The sequence below is a fragment of the Corvus kubaryi genome, unplaced genomic scaffold (assembly GCF_017639235.1).
Source record: "Corvus kubaryi isolate FWS band 111438036 unplaced genomic scaffold, C.kubaryi_AGA036_p1.0 37232, whole genome shotgun sequence".
Classification (NCBI taxonomy): domain Eukaryota; kingdom Metazoa; phylum Chordata; class Aves; order Passeriformes; family Corvidae; genus Corvus; species Corvus kubaryi.
The window spans coordinates 3,634,381-3,657,006 of record NW_024581066.1 but is presented as its reverse complement, the minus strand read 5'-3'; the positions used below and the strand labels follow the sequence as shown (position 1 = coordinate 3,657,006).

The 22,626-nt window shown below is 34.7% G+C and overlaps 1 protein-coding gene across 5 annotated transcripts in view; it reads right to left on the bottom strand.

Moving 5' to 3' along the window:
• The window catches only part of SDCCAG8 (SHH signaling and ciliogenesis regulator SDCCAG8), a 108,998-nt gene that overhangs the window by 71,135 nt on the left and 15,237 nt on the right, over positions 1–22,626 (bottom strand). For all 5 annotated transcript variants that reach the window (XR_006015212.1, XM_042023008.1, XM_042023009.1 and 2 more), the window contains exons 7-12: positions 22,058–22,122; positions 19,820–20,008; positions 17,619–17,757; positions 14,890–15,042; positions 12,422–12,556; positions 9,258–9,374 (exon numbers count right to left, since the gene is read on the bottom strand). Coding sequence is in view for 4 of the 5 variants with exons in the window: in XM_042023008.1 (XP_041878942.1) it covers positions 9,258–9,374; positions 12,422–12,556; positions 14,890–15,042; positions 17,619–17,757; positions 19,820–20,008; positions 22,058–22,122 (798 nt within the window). In the remaining variant the exon portion in view is untranslated. The remainder of the gene's footprint in view (positions 1–9,257; positions 9,375–12,421; positions 12,557–14,889; positions 15,043–17,618; positions 17,758–19,819; positions 20,009–22,057; positions 22,123–22,626) is intronic.

The window sequence follows — 22,626 nt, the reverse complement described above, 5'->3', positions numbered from 1 at the left end:
ATAATTTGAAACATGAACACTCAGATTCTGAGACATGTTCATGTAATAAAAAACAACCCTCTTCTCCCTCCTATCAACAATAATAGTCTCACAAATACACTCTGTCCTGAATTCTGAAATATGTATAGTCCATCATTAGGTCATCACAATGTAATTGGGATTTAATCTACAGAGAAATTACAGAATCAATGAGTCTTCTTCACTGTTTCTGCAGGGAACCTTATCAGCACCGTTTTTCCCAACTTTTACTCAGAATAATTTTCATGTTACTTCAGTTACCATTTCTTCTATCAGGAAGCTGCAAGCAGTTCTGTAGCTGCTATCCAGGCCCCAGTGTAATTGTAGGGACAGAAACAGAAACAAACCACCAACTAAAGCATTTTGCTGACAGCTCTGTTTCTCATGCAGTGTTAATTTGATCCCTCAGTGCCTATCACCTGTGATACAGCTTTTTTACCACATGATCAGAAAGTTATTTCTTCAAGGTACTTAACTTTTCAATGTATGTGAGAGACAAGAGATGGAGCACAGAACTGCAAAAAGACAGATGACAATCTTGCATTTAAGAAAATCTGAAACAGATTTTCAGTATAACAAGGAACAGAATTATCATAATGTATACGTACAACAAGACTACATTAAGGTTAGAACAGGCAACTTCTGGTGTTTAACTCTGCAACTTTAATGTTCTTATTACTTCTGCACATAATTTCAAAAGTACTATTTAATATGTCTTGTTCTGTAGTTGCCCAAACTCCCAGGAATATCAATAGGCACTTTGCCATGGAAAGATGGCAGGCTAAACCTCTCCATTATTAGTAAGCTGAAACACACTAACACCATCCTGCATCCATATTCAGCTCAGTTACACAAAAGAAGTTTTACTTAAACAAAAATGAAGGATTGGTGAAGTATCACTGAAGTAAATTTTTATTCTAAATCAATTATTCTTTTTTCAGTATTACCACCAGCCACCTTTTATATTTTAAGTTTTCCACTTTGGAGCATGTAGGACCCTATTGTATCTTTTCTTGAAGTGTTTCACTTCTCATTCATTAGTTTGTGATGCATTTAAAAATTATCTTCAGATTTTCACAATGCATTTTTAGGGGAACACACTGGAGATGCTCATTCAGTGACATAAATGCAGCTTACTGGAAAACATAAAAGATGATTTCTCAAACACTGAGTCAACCTATCTGACATTATCTTCACCTAAAAATACTTATGCATGTTGCAAAAATGTGCTTTTTAATTAACTAGACATCTCTATCTCTGTTAAATCTGATTAAATTAAATAATAATTTCATTCAAAAGAAGTCAAATTAAAGATTAAAGTAATTATTTAATTCTTTTCATATGGATGCTGATTCTATTGTATACAAAAAATACAACTTAATACTTCAAACTAGCAGATGTTTTCCATAGAATTTTACATAACAGCAAACTGACAGAGAAGACAAATACTTTTTTTTTTTAACAAATGAGAATGATTAAGTGGTGATACAAGAACTTGTACTCTGAAGAAAATGCAAAAAACAGCTTTAGAAGACTTCTAAAAAAAAGAAAAATAAACTGAAATCAAATTAATTCTTAAGTGATTGATGATATTTACTGTTGTCCCAGTATGTTCAGACATCAGGTAAAAAACATACACAGTATAAACTAAAAAGTAAATTCTGCACTGAATGTATAATTGCCCAAATTCTGCAGTAAAATAACTCTGGAGAGTAAAATATTCATGTGAATTTACAATACTTTTTTTTTGTTTCATACTTCATTTGCCACCCTTACTAAAAGATTAAAGGGGCATAAAATAGAAGCAAAAATAGAAGAAAAAATATAGAGTAATAGAAGGTGAAATATAATCACTGTGGTTGTTAGTATTTGAATGTACATCCCCAAAAGGCAATCAGCATCTATAAAAGCAGACACACTTCAAGTTAATACACTTTTACAGGCCATGATGCTCATAAGCTTAGCTTCATTTACTAAAGTAGCCTTCAAAGCAGTGAGACCAGTGATAGTGCTCAGGATGAAGTCTTTCAAAGAGGTGCCCCCAGTACGGCCTTGCACATACATTTAAATACTATGTACACCATTGACAGGAAATTTTTGCACTATTTAACACTGATCTCAATCCATGTTGCCTTCCATACCTAATAATAACACTAATTAATCAGGGACAGAACTAATTGGATTTTCTTATTTATTATTATTTTTTAATTAAAAAAAATCAACAAAACAAGATTGGTAGCAAGATTTCAAGTGTTTCACCTGGATTACTATCAGTCCATATGCAGCAGGGGTCATTTGCAGTCATTTCTATCCTAATCCTGATATCAATCAAGCAACTCTAGGTTCAGAGTGGTCTCTAAACCTCAGACCTCCCAGGCATGGCCATCTGACATAGCATATTGCACCTGAAGAACTATCCAACTTTGTAAAGAGAGTGAGGGCCATCACAAGGTTAACCCCCACCACATCCCAACAAGGGCTTTCTCCCTTTTGCATTCTATTTGAATTACTGCTGCTTCCCATTCAAATCTGAATGAGGATACAAAGTACTCATGAAAACTACACGTGGTTTCAAAGGGGAAACCTCCTTTCTGGAAGTAGATTTATTTTAAAGCTGTGAGAATATACAAATATGTATACAAGGCTTCAAAGAGTTCACAAAGACCACCTCTTTCTAAGAGGCTAAGTCACAAAAAACCACAGGACTACTGCAAATTCTGCAAATCATTTAGCCTAAAATAGGAATCTGAAAACCTTTCCTGACAGGAAAGGCAAGTAACCTGACCAGAAACACAAAAAGTCGCCCCAAGAAACACACATGGCTCCTCTGGGAAGTTTTTTTCTGTATGGCTAGCTCACAAATCAATTGATCTCTGGAGACCAGAGGGACAAACGAAGACATAGCCTAGACAAGCAAAGCAGGCTGTGATTTCTTGGATGGCTGTCATCCTAACCAGATCTGGTGGGACTGTTGGATTCCTCAAAGACAAGTAGTTTTGTGACCCCTTTGTCACTTGTACTGCAAAGTGTGACAGCACCTGGCAGTACCACACACCTTGTGCACTCCACTAAAGGGCACAGCCTCAAGACAGGAGCCATCACCTAAGCAAAAGCCATCAGCCTTTCTCAGAGCAGCCATCTCTGCTTCCAAACTGATGGAGAATTAAGAGAGACAGGACCCTGCAGTTTGCTAGGAAGAGCAGGGGTGCTGGTAGAACTTCGTGGGAATAGCATGGAGGGTGGATGCGCTTAGAGGAACACACTTTAAATCTCACTGAAGCAAACTTGTTACCTGCAGTTGTTAGCTGGGGCAAGAAAAAAATTTATGTTGCATAGTATATATTTATGAGTACTCACATTAATTAATTAATTAATTAAGAAATAATCTTTAAGGTCTGTTCTTGTGCAAATTCTTGGAGAGCACCATGGTCCCTGTGGATAAATACCCATGGAAATGACAAGAGTGAATGGCTGAAACATACTATACAAGAATTTTACCTCATCATTCCCATGAAAATATTTGCTTTTAATTTGCCAAAATATCTGAACTGCAATACTATTTCAGGAACAAAACTTCCAATCCCATAGATATTATTACAGTCACATTTTAACAGAGAACATTGCTGTACTACAGATTAACTCAGCAGCTACCAGCAGAGATAAGAAAGTGATTTTGTTCACAGTGGAACAAGATGATTTTTTTTGTTAATGTATTGCACAGGGAGGAGATGGGGGACAATGAGGTAGTGCAAAATACATGGTTCACTTGCTGATAAAAATTTCAGAAAAGGAAGGATGCATGTAGAAAGAAGGAAGGGGAAGATTACACCTACTTTATTATTGAAAACTAGGAGAGAACAAAACCTGTTCCTTTTATCCTTTCAAACACTATTTAAGACTACTGATGTGAGATTGGTTCTTACTTCCTGGACAGCATTAAGGAGTAGCTGAAAAGAATACCTATGCAATAATGACTGACAAGTGACAGGGACTTTTACACTCTTTTTCTTCTGATTGTTGACACAATGACTATTGATAAAACAACCACTTTTTCTAGTCAGAGAAGAAGAAAAAAACCCCAACAGAAACCAAGCATTTTTTAAAGTATGTATACCCACTATATCAAGAGATGTGCAGTTCTTTTCCTACTCTGAATAATTTTTAATGCACATACACAATTTTCTCTTTCCATATACTGTGGGGTGACATCCCTATGGATGGCAGAATATGGATCAAGGTTACATGGGCCAACCTACACCTATGAACAATAAAATCCCAATCCTGTGTTATTCCTCTTAGCAGGCCAGATGCTTAGGGGAAGCAGACCTGTACAGAAAATGCAGACAAGTGAGTACAGAAAAGTCTACTACTGGGAATCCTAGTCCCAAGGATTTTTTCTTAAGGAAATCGGTAAGATTTAATGAAGGCTGCTCATACCACTGACCCTTGAGGAATGGATGGCTGACAGAGGAAAGCTATGCCATAGCAGCAGCAGCAGCCATATTATATTTTTATATATATGGCAGGCTTGCAGGTTAATGTCTTCCTCAAAATTCGTGAGATGAGCTAGTAAGTTCAGCTACAAAGAAAAGAATGATGTTCCTCCTGAGCAGGCCGGAAAATTCCTATCAAAGCAAGGCTTAAAGTACTGCCATTTTACTCCTTATTTACTCATTTTCAAATTAATGCACTGAATGCCCAAAACACAAAATTATTAATTAGGAAGAGTTCAGTTACAGTAAAGGTTATCACATTTCCTTAATGCTTTCTTGTCCAAAAGCAATTTGGGTTTGCTACTTTTAAGACCATTATACTCAAGGTCAGACCAAGTGAGAAAATTTCATGCTAAGAGTTTCAAGCTGTCTTCTGAGTTTTGGGGTATTTCTCCCTGCCAAATATTACTCAAGTATACATTTACTGATTTAATATAATTTCTTTTCAAAAGAGAATTTCCAGAGCATCTTCATAACTAATGAGGAAACAGAATATCAGATATAAATATAGACTGTTACAATAATACACATAACGCATAATCCTATCTTCACCAGTTATTAAAACTTGCAAGTTTCAAAACATCTGGTGATATGCTGAATGTCACAGCTGTTGAAAACTCTAGTATTTTAAAACCTGACTCATGAAAGCTTGATATCTATTCATAAAAAGACATTTCAATGAATCAGGGTCTTCACAAGGTGTTACTGGTCTTGTTTTGGATACTCTGAAGCATTTCCAGGATATATACCCAAATTCTTGGCCTGAATTATTTTTGATGAAGACAGAGTCAGTAATCTCTCCTCTTGTAACATCTAAATTAGGTTACTATAAATCACAGATTTATGACAAATGAGATAAACATTCCCAAAATACCCTTTGGCAAAATGCTTTTGGACTGCAATTTTGCCAGATTTTTATTTGTCTGCGAAATTGTCAGTCTATAATGTACAGAGGCATCATTTAGGTTCTGTCATACTGCAGAAAAATACTTTGGTGTGTAGCTCTTCCTATTTGTATAGGTTATGCATGTCTGTGAGTCTCAACTTCTTTTTATTTGGACTCATGAACAGCCATGCAGGCAACTCTTAAAAACTGGTGGGTTTTAGTACAGTGCTTCTGGAGCTTTTAATTCTGTCACCTACAAGGTAGGCAACAGAATTCTGTAATCCCCCACTTCAAACTGTATCTGCCCAAACTATATCTGCCCAAATGTAAAGGTTTTTTTACAGGTTAAGATTACTAGCTTGGATTTATTTCTACACAAAGCATTTATCTGATTCCATAAAACATGATAAAGCAAAATTGAAAAGCTGCAGTTAGTTTCCAGAGTTGGATTTAACATGTCCTGTTACTTTATTGCAAGGACACCACAACTCCCAGTGGAGCCATGCTACTGGTAAGAACTATCTAATAAGGATGACACCCAAATTGGCTTGGACAGCAGAAACCAATATTAAAAACTGTTTTCACTTCTACATGCTGAAGCTTGCAAGATTTTATAAGCCAAATATAAATTATTTCAGATAAACAGAAAGCAAATTATTAACAGTGAGTGAACTTCATTTTTATTTTTATAAGGCAAGGCTGAAAAGAGCAAGTGATGTTAATCTGAGGAACAATTTCATAGTGTGTCAAAAGTATGATTTCTGTTAGAAATGCATAAATTATGCCATGCAGTGCTTACAAATTAACAAAAAAGTATTATAAAAGTGAAGCCCTGCTGTGTCAAATATGCCACACAATTTTTGTTCTAATAACAGCAATTTAGGTTAGGGCGTGACTTTTCTCTGATATAGCTGTGCTAGTACAACCCCTAGTGTGGACACAGTTTACTGCCATGAAGGCATTATATTCGTGTAATTTATAAAGCTTGCTCCTAAGCAGTAAAAGTATTAAGTAATGCACTGTTATTTCAGAACAGCTACATCCACAATGGGAGGGCTGGCTGAGAGAGGAAAAGAGAGGGCAGTAGGTTATGCTACTTTACAACATATCGGGCCAGATGAACAGATGTGGTTTTTGTGTAGAGAAACTGTGTGGTACATGTCTTTCCCCCCACCTCCCTCCATAATCCTGATGTTAATCAGGATCATGATGGATGATATTACGAAACAGTTATTCAATTTAAATGGTAACATTGCCCATTGCTTCTTAATTTTTAAGAAATATTCCCGTAAAATGTTAATAACAGAGAGTTATAACAGATATTGACATGTGGGTATTAGTCCTAACCAAACAATAAAGATAGGAAAAAAGATATTAGGATAAAGAGAGTAAGACCAAAGATATATACTCTCTTTAGGTTTCCTAAATGATGTAAGTTCAATTTTGAATAAGATTTATAAATACCAGCATATGATAAATATCAACCTGTATTTACTTGACATATAGATGTGTGTGCCTGGTGATCCTAAATTGTACATGTGGGGCTTTCTGCCTATTCTGACACACCTGAATAATTTTAATCCTTTTTTAAAAGTCACTACATGTAAACTAAAAAATATTTTCCAAACTGAAATTTATCCACAGCACAATTAAAAATACAATTATACCTCAAGAAACAGTAAACTTGCTCTCAATGTTAAAAGGCAATCCAAAACATGATCCTTTGCTTTTAAAAGAGAAAAAGCCATCATTTAATACAGAATAGCATGAAAATACTCATACATTATTGTCTCTCTACTTTAAAAAAAAAAAAAAAAGTATTTATTATGAACAGATGGTGGCCAAGGAAGGTATCAGCTCTGTCTCTTAGCCAGAAGGTCAGGTCATGGCTGAGAGACCAAAGAACAATTATTGTTTGCTATTCAGTGCCACATAAGATAAAACATTTCAGGTTTTCTTTAAATATAAAGATAGATGTGATTGAACTGTTCTCATTTTTTATAAACAAAATAATTTGCAATGACTTATCAACACTTGTAAAAATTTGATTTAAAAATCCCCAGCCAACCAGCAACAACAACAGAATAAGGCATTCTAACACTCTCCTTGGGTTGCCTTTGATGTTTAAATAATTCTAGGACCTATACAGAACTTTTTGGGTTACTGGAGCCACAGCTATAAAACAGCTGCTAGATACGGAGTCTGACAATTTCAAAATTGCATGTTTTCCTTTTTTTTGACAAGCCAACAATCATATTTGAACAATATAATAACATAATTACTGAATATCTACTTTGTTTCTAATTATCTAATAATTTTTGTTGATAGGAACTTTCCCTCTCATCATTTCAATTTATATAAAATTATAAATCACCACATTTTGGTGTATTCCGCCCCACACTGATTAATATACCAGTATGTCGATACATGAGGTTAAAATATTTTGTTAAATTTTGTAATTTGTTCAAAAGGCAATCCTCAAGCAAGTTGGAGAACAGGATTTAAAATCCAAGATACTTCTTCAAGTATCTTATTAAACACATCCTGTTTTATTTGTATGCCAAGATTATGCCAACTCTTTTATCTGTGATATCTGTCAAGACACAGACGACAAGCCTGTTTTTTGTTTTTCAGTGTCCTTAGGCCTAAAGGATGCAGGAGTGAAAAAAAAAGCAAACCTTGAAAAAAAGAATGCTTTAAGACCTCTGTTTTTCTGCACTGTATGATTTTCTATACATGTTGAAGGGTTATTTCACCTAATAAGCTCCTCCTTTGGATTTTACATATATTTTCATTACAACTTGAATTAATATTGCTTCCAGACTAAGGTTGCATTATTAATTTAATAAACTTACTGTCCTACATGAAGCTTTTGAGTAACTGGTAATTAAAAATTTAATTTTTGAAATACTTTATTTTCCCCCTACATATATTCTTATACAGGGAATGATTTGTTCAGTTATTTACAAGAAAAAGAATGATGCAAAACCTGTTGGATAGGCTGCTCAAATAACAAAAAGCATATTAAAAAAATCATCCTCATGTGCATCTTACATATCTGTGTATTTAGAAGACTCTTATGTGCAAATCACAACTTATGAGGAATACTGAAAGGTTGAAGTCCTAGAGAAAAATTGATAGAATCTCAAGAAAAAGGGCACCTCAAAAGATGCAGATTACACCTGTTCAAGCTGTTTGCCAAGTATGTTGCAGGTTACTCTAATAATCTTTCTTACTGCATGGGATGTTTTCTCACAAACTACCTAAGGCATATACTGGTTTTTGTATTATTATAAAACCCAGTTTTAGATAAGCAACAGTTAATGCCAAGTGGAATTTTTCTATAGTTATTATTTTTCTAGAAGGTTACTTTTGTTTTGGTTTTGTTTTTTTAAACTTTTTTATGAATCCCAGCATTCAGTAACATTGAATCTTTAAAGAAATTGGAAGATAAATAATTTTCATTTTTGGTATCATTAGGTTATGTTTAGAGTCTTGAATGTTCTGTTAGACTGCATGTATAGGTAATTACGTGTGGATTTATTTGTGAGAAAAAGTGTATAAACACATGTATACAGTACACAGAATTTAAGTAGCTTGTATGAATAATATGATAGAGTAATTCTATATGAAAGCATGGAATGAGTGATGCGCAAAACTGAACATACTAGGGCTGAAAACAAGATTAAGATAACCAAGAGGTATTTATTTAGCAGTAAAATCTGGCTTTTTGCCATTAATTTAGAAACCATTTAACAGTAATAAATGACCACTATTAGAAAAATGAATCATTCCAGCTTCTGAAAAAACCCTACTTAGGTTACTAATAACTGCAAAGTTATAGCAGTATTATCTCTTACCTGGTCCTTAATTTCAAGCTCCCTTATAGTTTTTGTTCTGTACTCTCTGAGCTCCTTTTCTGCCTCATGCTTCTTCATTTTGGTTTGATTCAACTGATAGCGCATTTCTCCACACACCTGTTAGATTACACAGACAACATGATCTGTAGCTTGAAGAATCCATAGACCAGGGTTTGCAATTAGATCTTTTGGTGCCCTCTACAGGTCGTTGAAATGCAACATATTTTTAATTTACAGATATTTTGGGTCTACAAATGGTAAATGTTTTTACATAGAAAGGTGGATCTGAATTCTATATATAGTAATTAACTTTGACATATGCAGTACCTTCTAGATTCAAATATATTTGGATCAAGATTTTGCTAAGTATAAATACTTATGCTGTAAATACATGTCACTAGATACAGTTAGATGACAGTTGTTGGTTTTATATTCTTCTCTCATTCTCTGTAAAATCCCAAGAAAGTCTATGTCAACATGTTCAAAACCTAGAAGTAAAGCATCTATCACACTCCTAAATAAAGGTATATTTTAACTTGCCAATTTTACGCTGTTGAGAAAGAAATTGTTTAAATGTTAACACAATAATTTTCAAAGTTTGATCAGAGCATTACAAACTTATTGCAAACTGAAGATAATGTCTTTAAAAAATAATGTCTGATTTAAACAGATACATGGTCCAGAAGAAATGGATCAAAGCAACACTTCAAGAAATCACTTTTACACAATTATTCTCTGATGTTGCAGGGTTTGTTATATTACCCCCTCAATCCTTTCCAACTGGCAGTTCAATTTCAGACAATCTGTGAAGGGGTTAGGAGAAAGTGAAAGAAATAGAAAAAACCAAAACAAAACCAGAAGATCACTAATCCCTTCCACATAACTATACTGCTGTGCAGGGTTATTATTCTTCCATTTTCAATCTAAGCTGTCCCCTTTTTGTCCTTATCCTGTGCCATCACCTCCAATTTGTGCCTGTTCATTCCACCTTAATTAACCATCCAAATACGTGCACATGCCTTAGTGAGAATGCAAATGTGTTTACTCACAGCTCCTCTTAGTCAACTTTCTTCCCAACTCACTCTACTTTCCTGCCTTGCCTATAGTCTTTTAGCACTTGCTCCTTAAATGTACATCCTTTTAATTTGCTGCTACAATCCTCTGTGCTTCTCAAAAACGTTCTCACATATTCTACAACCCAAATTAATTTCTGTTTTTCAGTCTTATACCTCTTCTCATTTTCACTTTTTTTTTTCTCCTTAAAAAAAAAGTGGGGAAAAAGTAAATATGCATACTGCAATGAAATCACTCTAGCAAAAAACTAAACCAACTGTCATAACTTTTAAAAAGTAGCATCACTTATAAATTCAAAGGACAGCTTGTGAATTTAGCCATTGCAAATAACACAAAGCAGCAAATGCTCTGAAGAATGGCAAAGTTCTAAAGCATTTTTTAAACACTAAAATATTATATGCAACTAAAAAAAATCTTGAGATGCAACTGCATGGCTTGCAAACCCTGGCTTTCTACCTCCTCCTTCCTTTACCTGAGGGATGTAACAAAATGCAGTATGTCACTTCCTCCAAGTGAAACTAAAAAAATACAGCAATCCTTGCCTTCAGCTCCCCCATACATTGTACAAAGGGAATAACACAGAAGAATCAGCAGATGGTGCTGTCCTAATAATGGATTTTTCAGTCTCCTAAGGAAAGAAGGAAATAGATCCTCACTCCATATTTTCTTTCCCTGACTTCTGGTGCATGAAGGAAAACAATAATTAGGATAAAACTCAAAACGAAAGTGTTGCTATTTTCTGTTTTTAATAAAGGCAAACTGAGTTTGGAAACAAGAAGTCAGATTCACAAGCAAAGATATCACATAGCCAATGAAAATGTCAGGGTGATGCACAGAGTCCCATCAGCTCAGTGGTTGGGAGGTTCCTCCAGGATTTTCAAGACTTCTCAGTTTAGTACAGGGACACAAATGAAGTTTTCCAATCTCTCCGGACAATGCGATTAAAATACAGCATAGACTATTGCAAGGTGACCACCCATTCACCTTTGTGTGAACATTAACTGAAGCAGAGACTGGAACCACAGTATCATCTCCTGAGAGATAACGTCAAATTGGTAGGGTACAATATTATTCTTTTCAGACCAATGAATATTTGTACCTACTGCCTCTTTCACCACCTCCTCACCCCTGCAAGTGGTGCTAGTCACTTGTGAACCCAGCCTGAAAGACCAGAAGTGTGTTTCAGACTTGGTAAATCAAACCATTCTGACATTCTTAAAATACTCATTTGTCTTTCAGTTAAAGTGAAATTCAATTTTCTAGTATGTTGGGATGACTTTTTGCTATGAATTTTCTGCAATACTTTCGCCTCTTTCTATCAGCCAGGACAGCAGGGGAAGACAGGAACTCTTGAGAACCGCTCTAGAAATCTCTAGAGGCCCAAAGAATAAATTGCTCCTCAAATCCTTGCAATCAACAACTGGGGAAATAGGATGGGCCCTAGGATTATTGGTAAGGAATATAGACATTTCAAGAGGCTGTAACAAATATTTTTTTCTTTCTCATGTTATGACCCACATAAAGGCACTAACTGATTGAGAAACGTGCAAAAGAAAGCACCCAAGAGTGAGACACCTACACAAGGTGCATGTTAAGCTATAATTCTTAACTAGAAGATCTCTTTCTAAGAGGCATACTATCAATAGTACTGAATTAAGCAGTGTACTACATAGAAAGTCTAAAGGAAAGTACTTGAAAAACAGTGATTTTAATAGCTCCCTTTATTTTAGCACTGCAAGTCCCACAGGTAGCAATTGAGGACACTGTTGAATTCTACATTGTCTCACTCAGACCAAACACAATTCTTACTGAAACACTGGAACAGAGTTTTAAATAGTGACCCTCATAGGCTGCAAAGTAGAAAAGTTTGCTTCTGCATGACAAGGTGACTTGGAAACTGAAAAAGTCTTTTTTTTTTTTACCCCTGCAACTGGGATAGTTGTAGTGCCTCTGGGATATTGAGATGAAATCTACAGTTACCACACATCCCTTACCAAAACAGAAGAAAATGGACAAGGCAAAGATTCTCTTCTTTCAGGTCACAGTGATAAGAAAAACCGAGCTTAATACTCCTTTATAAATGTGCTTACCTTATTCATCTCCATTTCATGAGATGCAAGCTGGTGCTGGGATTCTTCTAACTGGTTAACTAGAGAATTCTTTTCCCTTGTAATTCTCTCTACTTGAGCCTCCAAAACAGCCACATCCTTAGACAAAGCTGTCACCTGCAAAAAGTCCAAGAACACTGTAATGATGCAATTTGACCAACCACAGATCAAACTCTTGTGGAACTTTCTCCTCAAAAGCAACTGTATGTAGACAAAATACATAACATTAAAGTGTCATAAAAAAATCAAGCATGTACAATAAAAATACATCCTATATTATTAATAATAGAATATGGCTACATTATTTTATTAATGGATTTGCCATTTTTAATTAATTTATCATACAGTAGTTTATTTGAAACTTTCCATCAACTGCACTAGTCTCCAGGACTTGTTAATATGGACAAGGTGTCAGAAGCAGTTGAATACATTAGTTTTGCAGTGTAAAAGTACTATTTAACACCTTCTTATCCATCCTTATGTAGATTGATTCAAACCAAATCATGTTCTCCCAGCTAAAGAAAACTGTTGTTGCAACCACAGATCTTAAATTAATTTTCAAGTTCAGAAAGCACTTCAACACTATAAATCAAAGCATAATGTTGTGCAAAACTCATATAGAAATAGTATATTCAAAATTCTAATGTAATTTCGATAAAATTTTGCTAAATGATTTAAAAATGTAACAATAAAACAGAGACAGTGAACCTTCAGCTATTTAGCCCTGAAGCTCACTAATATAAGTGGAAATAATGGTGTCTGACAGTTCTAGGTTAACTTTCAGAAATTCAAAGCCAGACCTAGAGGATTATATATTTGTAACTATTTTTCACTCCTTCTACAACCACCTGATTTATGTATCATGCCAATTCTCTCCTTCGAACAAACCATTTCATAAAGTAAGCAATAAAATATTCATACGAATCTTGAGTTGATGCACAGTATACCATTTCTACCACCTCATAATCCCAAAACATAAAAGTAGTTAATCATATGTAGGTGTAAATCATTAATATAGATCATAATTTTCTACAAAGTCATCCCATATCTTTAATTACCAGGCATGACATCATCATTAGTGTCACTATATGTTGTTCTATGTAAATGCAGGATTTAAACATGAAGACTACAACTACTTAAAGTGGGAATCGGTTGCAGTAAAACACATCTCAGTGGGTGATGAAATACAAAGTAATGTGATGACATGGAGTGAAATATTCTACCAAAAAAAGTATTAAATGCTTGTCTAGTAGGCTGTATTTTGGAGTGAATACACTGCTTTAAAGAAACTCTGTAACAAAACAGCTAACTTCATAAAAGGGATAACTTCTAATAGACAGCAAGGAGTCAAACAAGGAATTGCTTAATAATTGTCTCCAGTGGAAGGTTATTTTCTTTAATTTCAGTTTCCCTGGCAACAGATCACTCATGATCAGTGCATGTACTTAAATATCACTTAGTTCCTATCACTGTGCTTAATATCTGTTTTTATATCTGGAATTGAAGTCAAAGAGGTTTTTTTACACACACTTAAATGGTTTATTTTGTTCAGTCTGTGCTTGCCGGATTTTTAGAAATAAGCCATACAACTTGTAAGAGAGTCCCAAAATATAAGAAAAAGTCTACAATCAGGAGAGAAATTCACTCTATTGTTTCCAAACCTCCACCAGAAAATGGTTGAAGACCTTGCAAATCACAAGTGTGAAAACCACTAATTCATGAAGTATTTATCTCTCTACACTTCTTCCCATTTCAATCACCTTAGAAATGCATCCTCTATCACAGGCTTACTGCTGTTAGCATGAGCTTTCCTCTGTATACTCCATTGGGCAGAAAACCCTTATGTTTTATACTCAAATTACAGCAGCATCTAGAAGTCTAAAACCAGGTTATCAAGACTATCACAATGGTCACAGCATAAACGATGAGACAGATTCTGTCTCAGAGAGTTTATAAACATTAGTAAAAGTGAGAAAAGGGACTCCAACACATTTCTGCAGGTGGGAAAACTAAACATATGATAAGATCACTTTGAAATTATGATATTGTAACATTAATGTATATGTAAGATCAAAGTAGCAAAGAATCCTAAATTTGACATGTGCTAACTTCTGAACACTTGCCTTGGCAAATTAAGTAATAATTTTTATAAAAGAGCTAGGTACAAACCTTGCATCACATATTACTTAACCCTTGACAAAGTGCATTAAAAATATTATGCAACCTAAAATAAAGTGCATAATATCAACAACCTAGTATGTATCTAGAGACACAGCACAAACCCCAGTTACTCAAACTCAAAGGACCACTTATCTACCACTGCTTTAAAGAAATGGTGGAAGTGACTTATTGAGCTCTCACATCCGAAACTAAAAATAAAAGACAAGCAAAGTTTAAAGAGGATGATACCCTCATTGTAATACACAAACAGAAAAAGAACCAACTCATACCATTGCTGTCAAGTCCTCCCTTTCCTTCTTCATTTCTTCCTGCAGTGCTTCTTTTTCATCAGCCCTCTTATTTAGCTGGGCAGCCAACTCCTTTTCAAGATAATTCTTCTGCCGTTCCATCTCACTTTTCAGTTGGTCACAGTGGACTAGAGCCTGAAAAACCCCAATTTGCTTAAGTGAAAGAAACCTAAAATTTTTAAACAAACATGGTATTTATCTAATACCTTCAAAAAAACCAATGTTTTTATTTTTTATGCAGTTATTATGATGTTTATACATACTCAACTGTGTTAACATCTAGGACTAACAAAATCAAAACAGATGTATATGTTCGTATGTATATACATGCCCTACTGTAATTGAGAAATTTAATTGGTTTTAGAAATCATGGCAAAGATGGAAGCATTTGTCCAAATGTACTTTCCAAATAAGTAGCTGCTCTTCTAAAACTCTGATTATTTGCCTTGCATTTAAAATTTAAAATTCCTGAATGCACATCACTAGAATCAGCCTCCAGTACTTGACTCCTTGCAAATACAGTGGCCAGTGTCTAACTAAAGAACTGAAGGAAAAATTAATAAAATGTATGCACTTCTACTTAATCTCCTCTTGAAATGAATTACTGAGTGTAGAATGCTAAGAAATCTGAAAGCAGTCAGTAAAGACACAAAAAACATTTTACAAATTGTCTAGGGTTTGTCAAAATTAATTCTACTAAAAAACCTCATAAAGGTACTGCTTAATTTCTGGTGCTAAAACACAGGGTATAGATGTGTTTTCTAGCAAAAAAGAAGAAACTTAAGTTCAAGAATACTCTCAAAACACTTCTAAAAAAGCTAAGAAGATATTTATCCATATATGCTTCTGTATCTCTGCCAAAGTGCAGAATTTGAGTGTTATGTCAGTTTAAATCAGAAATACACTACTCCATTACAAGTAAATCCAAGTATTCAAAGCACTCTAAAGGGAGCTTGGCTAGCCCACAAGTAAACTAGATTTCAACATTTCACTGATATCCAGCATACTCTGTTTCAAAGAAGCTAGAGTAACCTCCTTCTAGGAATTCTAACTTATTAACCCTTTTATTTATTTTCAAATTAATTTTTTTTAACTTTTATTTTTCTTTAACTCAAAGCCAATCCCCTGTGTTCAATTTTCTTGGCGTTGGACTGTTCATGAGGGGAGTAAGTTACACAATGTTTTTTTAGAGAATGCTCTAACAGTCTCCATTAGTTTTATGGCAATTCTGTGGGACTCTCTGGAGGATCCCTTTCCTATATCAAGTCTACCGTGGTGAGAGAATACCTCTGTTACGGCACTGAATCCTTTTCTGTAGGAAAGAATCATCAACATCAGCAAACAATTGCCTGCATAAAGCTGCTGTAGCTTGGTAGACATCTAAACCAGTGCCACTCTAGAAGAAAGTAGTTACATTAGTTGCATTTCAAGAAGAAATGTCTATTTTGTTAGCTCCATTGTTCTGACAATGAGCAGCTCAAACAATAACTCTTTTATGACATTTGTGTTGAAAATATATTTCTGATTTTGCTTCAGCTATGTAAACTTCACCATAACAGATCTCCTCCCTGCTCTATGCAATAAGCAAGAGGACACAAACTACTGAGACAACCAAAAGACAAGAAGAAATGGTGGTTTTAAATGATAAGCACCTGAGGTTAGACTTTGGGTCAACAGGCTGATGAAATTGCAATCGTAGAATTTGAAGGCTTAATGTGTTAACTTCTCACTTGTTACGTGGACTGTTCTAAGGGATTCCATGCTAGTTATTAAGAAAACCAGCCCTCACAAGTAGAATAGGACTGGGGAAAAAAAGGATGGTTTGTACTTACCAAGAGGTATACAGTACTTGTAAAAAGGTAAAATTAATGCAGTATAAGTACAAAATTTTCTTTCTGTTCTTTCATATTAAAACAGTTTTGGAGCATGAAAAAAACCCACACTACTATTCAACCTTGTAGACAAACAGGTAGCACTTCACACAACCCTACAAGCACACGCTCTTCTCTTACAGCACTGGATAAATAATACCAATTCAATCAATACAACAATTATATCAATCTTGTTTGCATTTAATTACAAAAACCAAGCAAAAACAACCCTCTCTCATAGTAATTCACTAATAGTACAGTAGATGTCACTAACTATCAAGGAAATAATTTAGGTCAATATAGGTTGATTGTGTACAGAACTAGGGCTAACACAAGCATTAGATCAAAACAGGTTTTATTTTTATTATTTACATAACAAAAGCTTCCTGCAGGTATCATTAGACAAAATTTCTCAACTTCAAAGAGCTCTGATAGTTAATCAGTTCTTGCACTGCTCTGATCTGAGGCAAAAAAGAATTGTTTGTAAGCATTTTAACTATTCTTCCTAGAGTAGGCCAGAAATGTGATGTCAAAATTATCCTCTTATGTGTCATGAATGCCTTTAAAAATTCTACACCTCAGTTTATATCACCTAGCTGTGAAACTACATCACAATTAAAAAATGCAACACTCCTTACAGTATTGATGAGAATTTAAGAACTTGAATACAGAGTTCATATTACTGTTCAGAAACTGTCACATGGTGCAGTTGTTTTAAATCTACATCATCTCAACATATGACAATGGTCTTACACATGTATTTTCTCATTAGCATGGAAACTAATTAACATTTGCATTAGATCTGAACACTAAAAAGCTCTAATTCCGTGATGAATTTACCTTTGTTTTTTCGAAATTGGCCTCTTCTGCCATTTGCACTGCATGTTCAACTTGCCTACAAGCATTAGATTCTCTTTGCTGCATCTCTTTCATGCTTTGTCTCACTGAAACAAGTGCTTCCATCAAGTCATCTCTTTCTCTGCGTATTAAAAAAAAACAACCCAGATACTTCTTCTATATCTTTTTGTAAGAGAAAAAGCCCCAAACAAAAGGTATACCAAATATAAAATACAAACAGCTAAAAGACATAAGGCTGGTAAGCAAAGCAAGACTAGAACTCATGAGTGAAAGACAGCATACTGCAAGCTTGGCAGATATTGAAAATATCATTTGCTTGCCAACCAGTCCTTCATTTCAAAAGCATGGACCATTAGAGAAACTGCCAGTAAAGAGAGCAGATCTCAAGTCATTAATATACTGAAGCTGAGCACATTCTGTTGATATAACAAAACGGGGATCCACACAAATAAAAAAAAAGGCGATGTGGCATTACACTGTCATTAAATGTAAATAAAAGAGGGAAAAACAATAAAATGGAAGGGTTAGGTTCAACAAGTAATCGCTAAGTATGTCAAATGACAATCTAAATCCATCTGCTGCAAACTGGAACTAAGCCTAACAATAAGACACCTGGATTCTACGACTTTTCTGAACTTTTGTTAACTAAGACACTGACATCTGTATTAATGGTGAAGCAGAGTTGGTAAAACTGTAATACTTGACCTCACCTTTTCATTATTTTGATATGTTAAAAGCTTTTAAATTAAGTTTAATTGCCTGTGGTTTAGGTGCAGCTCGAGATTCTATCTGAAAACTGTTGTGTTCTTAATGTTGTGTGAAATGGTAAGACATTTTTTGGTATTTCCCAGAGACCTAGCAGCCATATTTTGAAATTTTATTTCATTTTTGAATTTGACAAAGTTCCTTTGAAAATTCCTACTAAAATACCCTTTTTTTATAATAAACTGCATCTCAAGTAGGGGTAGCTTTTAGATTTTTTTAAACCTCCAAATGAAATAATGGTTTAAGATAAATAAAGAGGTCAATTCAAATCTTTTATTTCAAGCTGCACTATAATGTAAGAGGACGAGAATGTACTGATTTACAGTTTGTTCATATTTTCCAACATCTGTGACAAATAATTACTTTTGTTACAAAAGCAGATTTTGAAACACAACTTCGCAGCAATAAAGCTTTCCCAGACAATTCTTGGACTCGATAATAGAAAAAAAATACATAAATCCTGGCAAGAGCCATGTCCTGCAGAGGGATAATGCCCACTTGACCAACTATATATATCTACTATGTCCCTTCAGTCTCCCTGCTTCTAATTGACCCACTATTCCATCTCTGGCAGGCTCATTCTTATACCTCAGAAATTAAGAAGCTTTTAAGAAGAAATTAAGATAGCTGTTTAACAAACTTTGAGAAAGTTGCAGTATCCTATCATTACTACTAGCAAGTAGAAAGGGAGAGTGTTTTTTGAAGATGATTGACTGGCAGAATTCCTTAAGAAAAAAAATTTAATGCTGTTGGGGTTTCTGAGCTATATGTATTCAGCCTCTATAGCTGGGGTTTCTAAAATTATTTAAACAAAAACTAGAATTAAAAAGAAGGTTGCACCAAATAATTTAATTTATTTTTATCCAATGGAACTTCTTTCCCCTGTCTTATTGTAGTCAGGGAAGAACTACTACAGGTGTTTGGAGTAGGAAATGCATCCTACCCCAAGCACCTGACCTATTGTTCATGTATCTGAAAAGTTCCCCATACGTAAGAAGAACAAAGTGGAACCACAAAAACTTCCAGCTACAGAAATATAATGAATTTTGCAAGAAATAATCAATCAAAACACAGGGACTTGCACAATATTTGTGCTGACAGTGAAGGACTTGTTTGTACAAAAAGTGTAGGAAACAGACTGTAAATAGTCTCATTATCTGGTCAGCCCAAGGTATCATAATTACATGATAACAACTAACACTCTTTCTCACTTGAAATACATAGCAAAGCTATTGTAGATTTCAAAGTGGTTGTGACCTACATTCACTGATTTCAGCATTATGACTCCAGCTTGGGAGTGTATTGTTCCATAAGTACACATCTCTCTGTGAATGGGACCCAACACATTGGGACTTAACTGGTTTAATGCCAGCAGCCACACTTCCAATCACAAATTACATACCTCCCCCTCAACCTACCTTGTCAGCCTCTCGATGGTCTGCACGTGAACGTTACAGTGAGTCTGTGCAAGAATAGCCTCGTGCTGGGCACAGTTCAGGCACAGACCACCAACCTGGGTAGAATTTCTGGCTGCAACGAGCGACTTCTGGTGTTGCAGCCTTTCTTCCAAATCTTTGCATGTCTTCTGAGATTCTGAAAGGTCTTTTCTAGAAAGAAGAAATAAAAAATATTATTTGTGAAATTATATATTTCTACAAGTTATATCCATATACAATATATGATTACAAATGAAAACTAAAAAGAACTGTAAGTATCCCTGTAATGAACATTATTTTACACATTTCAATAGGCTAAGGAAGACTTTAACAGAAAAATAACAGTTGAACTGCCCAATCAAAATTACTAAAAGACAGAACAATACTGTGTTAATTTGTTTCTTCCCCTGTAGTATCAGAAAATATTGAAGTTAAACAGAAAATTATTAGATGAAATACTTGTAGGCTTACATTTTGTCTGAACAGAGTATAATATTCATTAGCAAAAACTACTATCAGCCATATAAATATTTCAATACTCTAACAATTTTCTGTTGTTTTTATTAATAACATCACTAACTTCATATTTATTCTCTACTCCCTAGACAAGAATCCAGACATAATCAGCACATTCACCCAGATCCAGCAATATACATAACTTGAGGTCAAACACATGCAGAAAAACAGCCTGAGTTTTTTACTTGTCTCCAAAATTTTTACCAGGTGCTCTGAAGAATTTTTCCAGAATTTCCAAGCATGTGTCAGGCTGGGGAGCTCACAAGCAATAGGAATGTTAACATCAGGAAGTTCCAGACAAATGCACACTGTGCACATATAGATCAATTTGACAAATTGTGCAATGAATCCAAAACTTTGGGTTTGTTATGCAGGCCATCTGGGCAGCATACACATAGAAAGTCTGACACATTCTGGTTGCATCGGATTTACTGTGCACATGATATATACACTGCATGCATTCTTATTTCCATCTGGAAAATCTTCTGTGCACTTTTTCCAATTTTAGTACTTGGTCTATTACATATAATTCACTGTAACCTGAGCAGAATTTGCTGTGCTTATATCCTTAGACAGTCATGGTGGAACAAACCTATTGTTGGAAAGCCTTGGACAGAAATCAGCAAGTGCTGCGTATATTCATCCTTGAAGTTAGAAGGAAAGATAGTCCCACTGAAAGTGATATAATTTCTCACTTCAATAAAATTTAGCTTTGCAGAACTTCCTGTTTGCAAGATTGTGCCTCTTAGGAGAAATCAAGAGGCAGAATAATATACTTGAGGAACTTTTGAGACAACCTTAGCCTCCAAGAATTATTTTTGAGTAAATATAACATTTGAGGCCAAGGGGGGGAAAAAATAAAAATTGGATTATACAGCTGAAATTTAAGATCCTCCTTTACATTCACTAACACAACTGGCTTTGCAGGTTTCAGATTTCACCAATGCAGAGAGCATTATTTAAACTTGTCTCCCTAGCAATAACTGGTTTTACACACAGAAAAGTCTAGCATTTTCAATTATACGAAACTACGATTTATTGAGGGAAAAACATAATTAAACAGACTCAGCAGCAGTACTATTAATGTATGTGTACAGGGGGAAGCTCAGTCCTGAAAACCAAATCATTAAGTGGTTGTTTCTTCCTCTGTTTTTACATAGTTTGCTACTTTCAAACCTTGAATATTTTGAGGAGTACATAAGGACTTACTTTCAAATATTTTTGCATTTAAAGATGTGCAGGTCACACAGCTAGAAATATGCCCGTATGCTTCAAAATTATGTTTTCCTGCTCCAAAATTATGTGGCCTAAATTAGTTTGATGCTTAAGATCTCCAAAATTTACAATATAAAATATTAGCAGAAGGCAGCTAATTATGGGAGTCATCATGCAAGTTAAAATTTTAACTTGTCTTTTTTCTTTGATTGGTCCATCTTACATCACCTTTTTTTAGGGGAAAGAGGGTAAAAAAGATAAGATGTTTTATATTGCTACTGTTTCTATAAAATAGCACTACATTCCATTTTGCTACAGTTATATCTGAGAGAACTTAATAGAAAACCGGTTTTCAGGGACACTATCAGAAGACACAACATTCACCCATTCAGGCATTCTCTTAGTTAAATTCAGTTTAAGAGTGGTTCATGCTGTTATGTGGTGACAATTTATTAAGGATCATTTTAAGAAAAAAAAAGTTCACTTTACCTTAGAGACTGTATTTGAGCATCAAGGATACTGACTTTTTCTTGATAAAGAAGTTTTAGATTCTCCTTTAGAAAAGATGGGAGAAAAGATATGTCTTGCATTCTTCATAATAGTCTTTACAAGTAAACCTAGACTTTACCCACATTCTTTTCCCCTGAGGACATAAACCTGTTGAAATACTAGTGGCAGAGCAACCTAAATGTTTCACACTTCTGAAAATCTAAAAAGTGAACAACCCTCCCATTTTTTATTGCTAAATAAGGTTTTTTGCCAGATCCTCATATGGTAAATTGTTTCAGCTCCAACTGCAGTCCTCAGTTCTCTACAATGATTCAGAGAAATTGATGATCATGTCTCAAGCTTGCTCTTGCTCTCCCACAAGTCAGCAGATTTTAAAAAGGAATTATGAAAAACTTCAAGTACACAGGCTATTTATTTATAATACAGTGAGTTACTCATTACCTGGTGAAGAACTAGGTATATGAATCAACCACACCCATGTTAAATACAATGGTGATAACAAACCAGATAAAGCACTACAAATTTAGCTCACTATGCTTGGAAAGAAG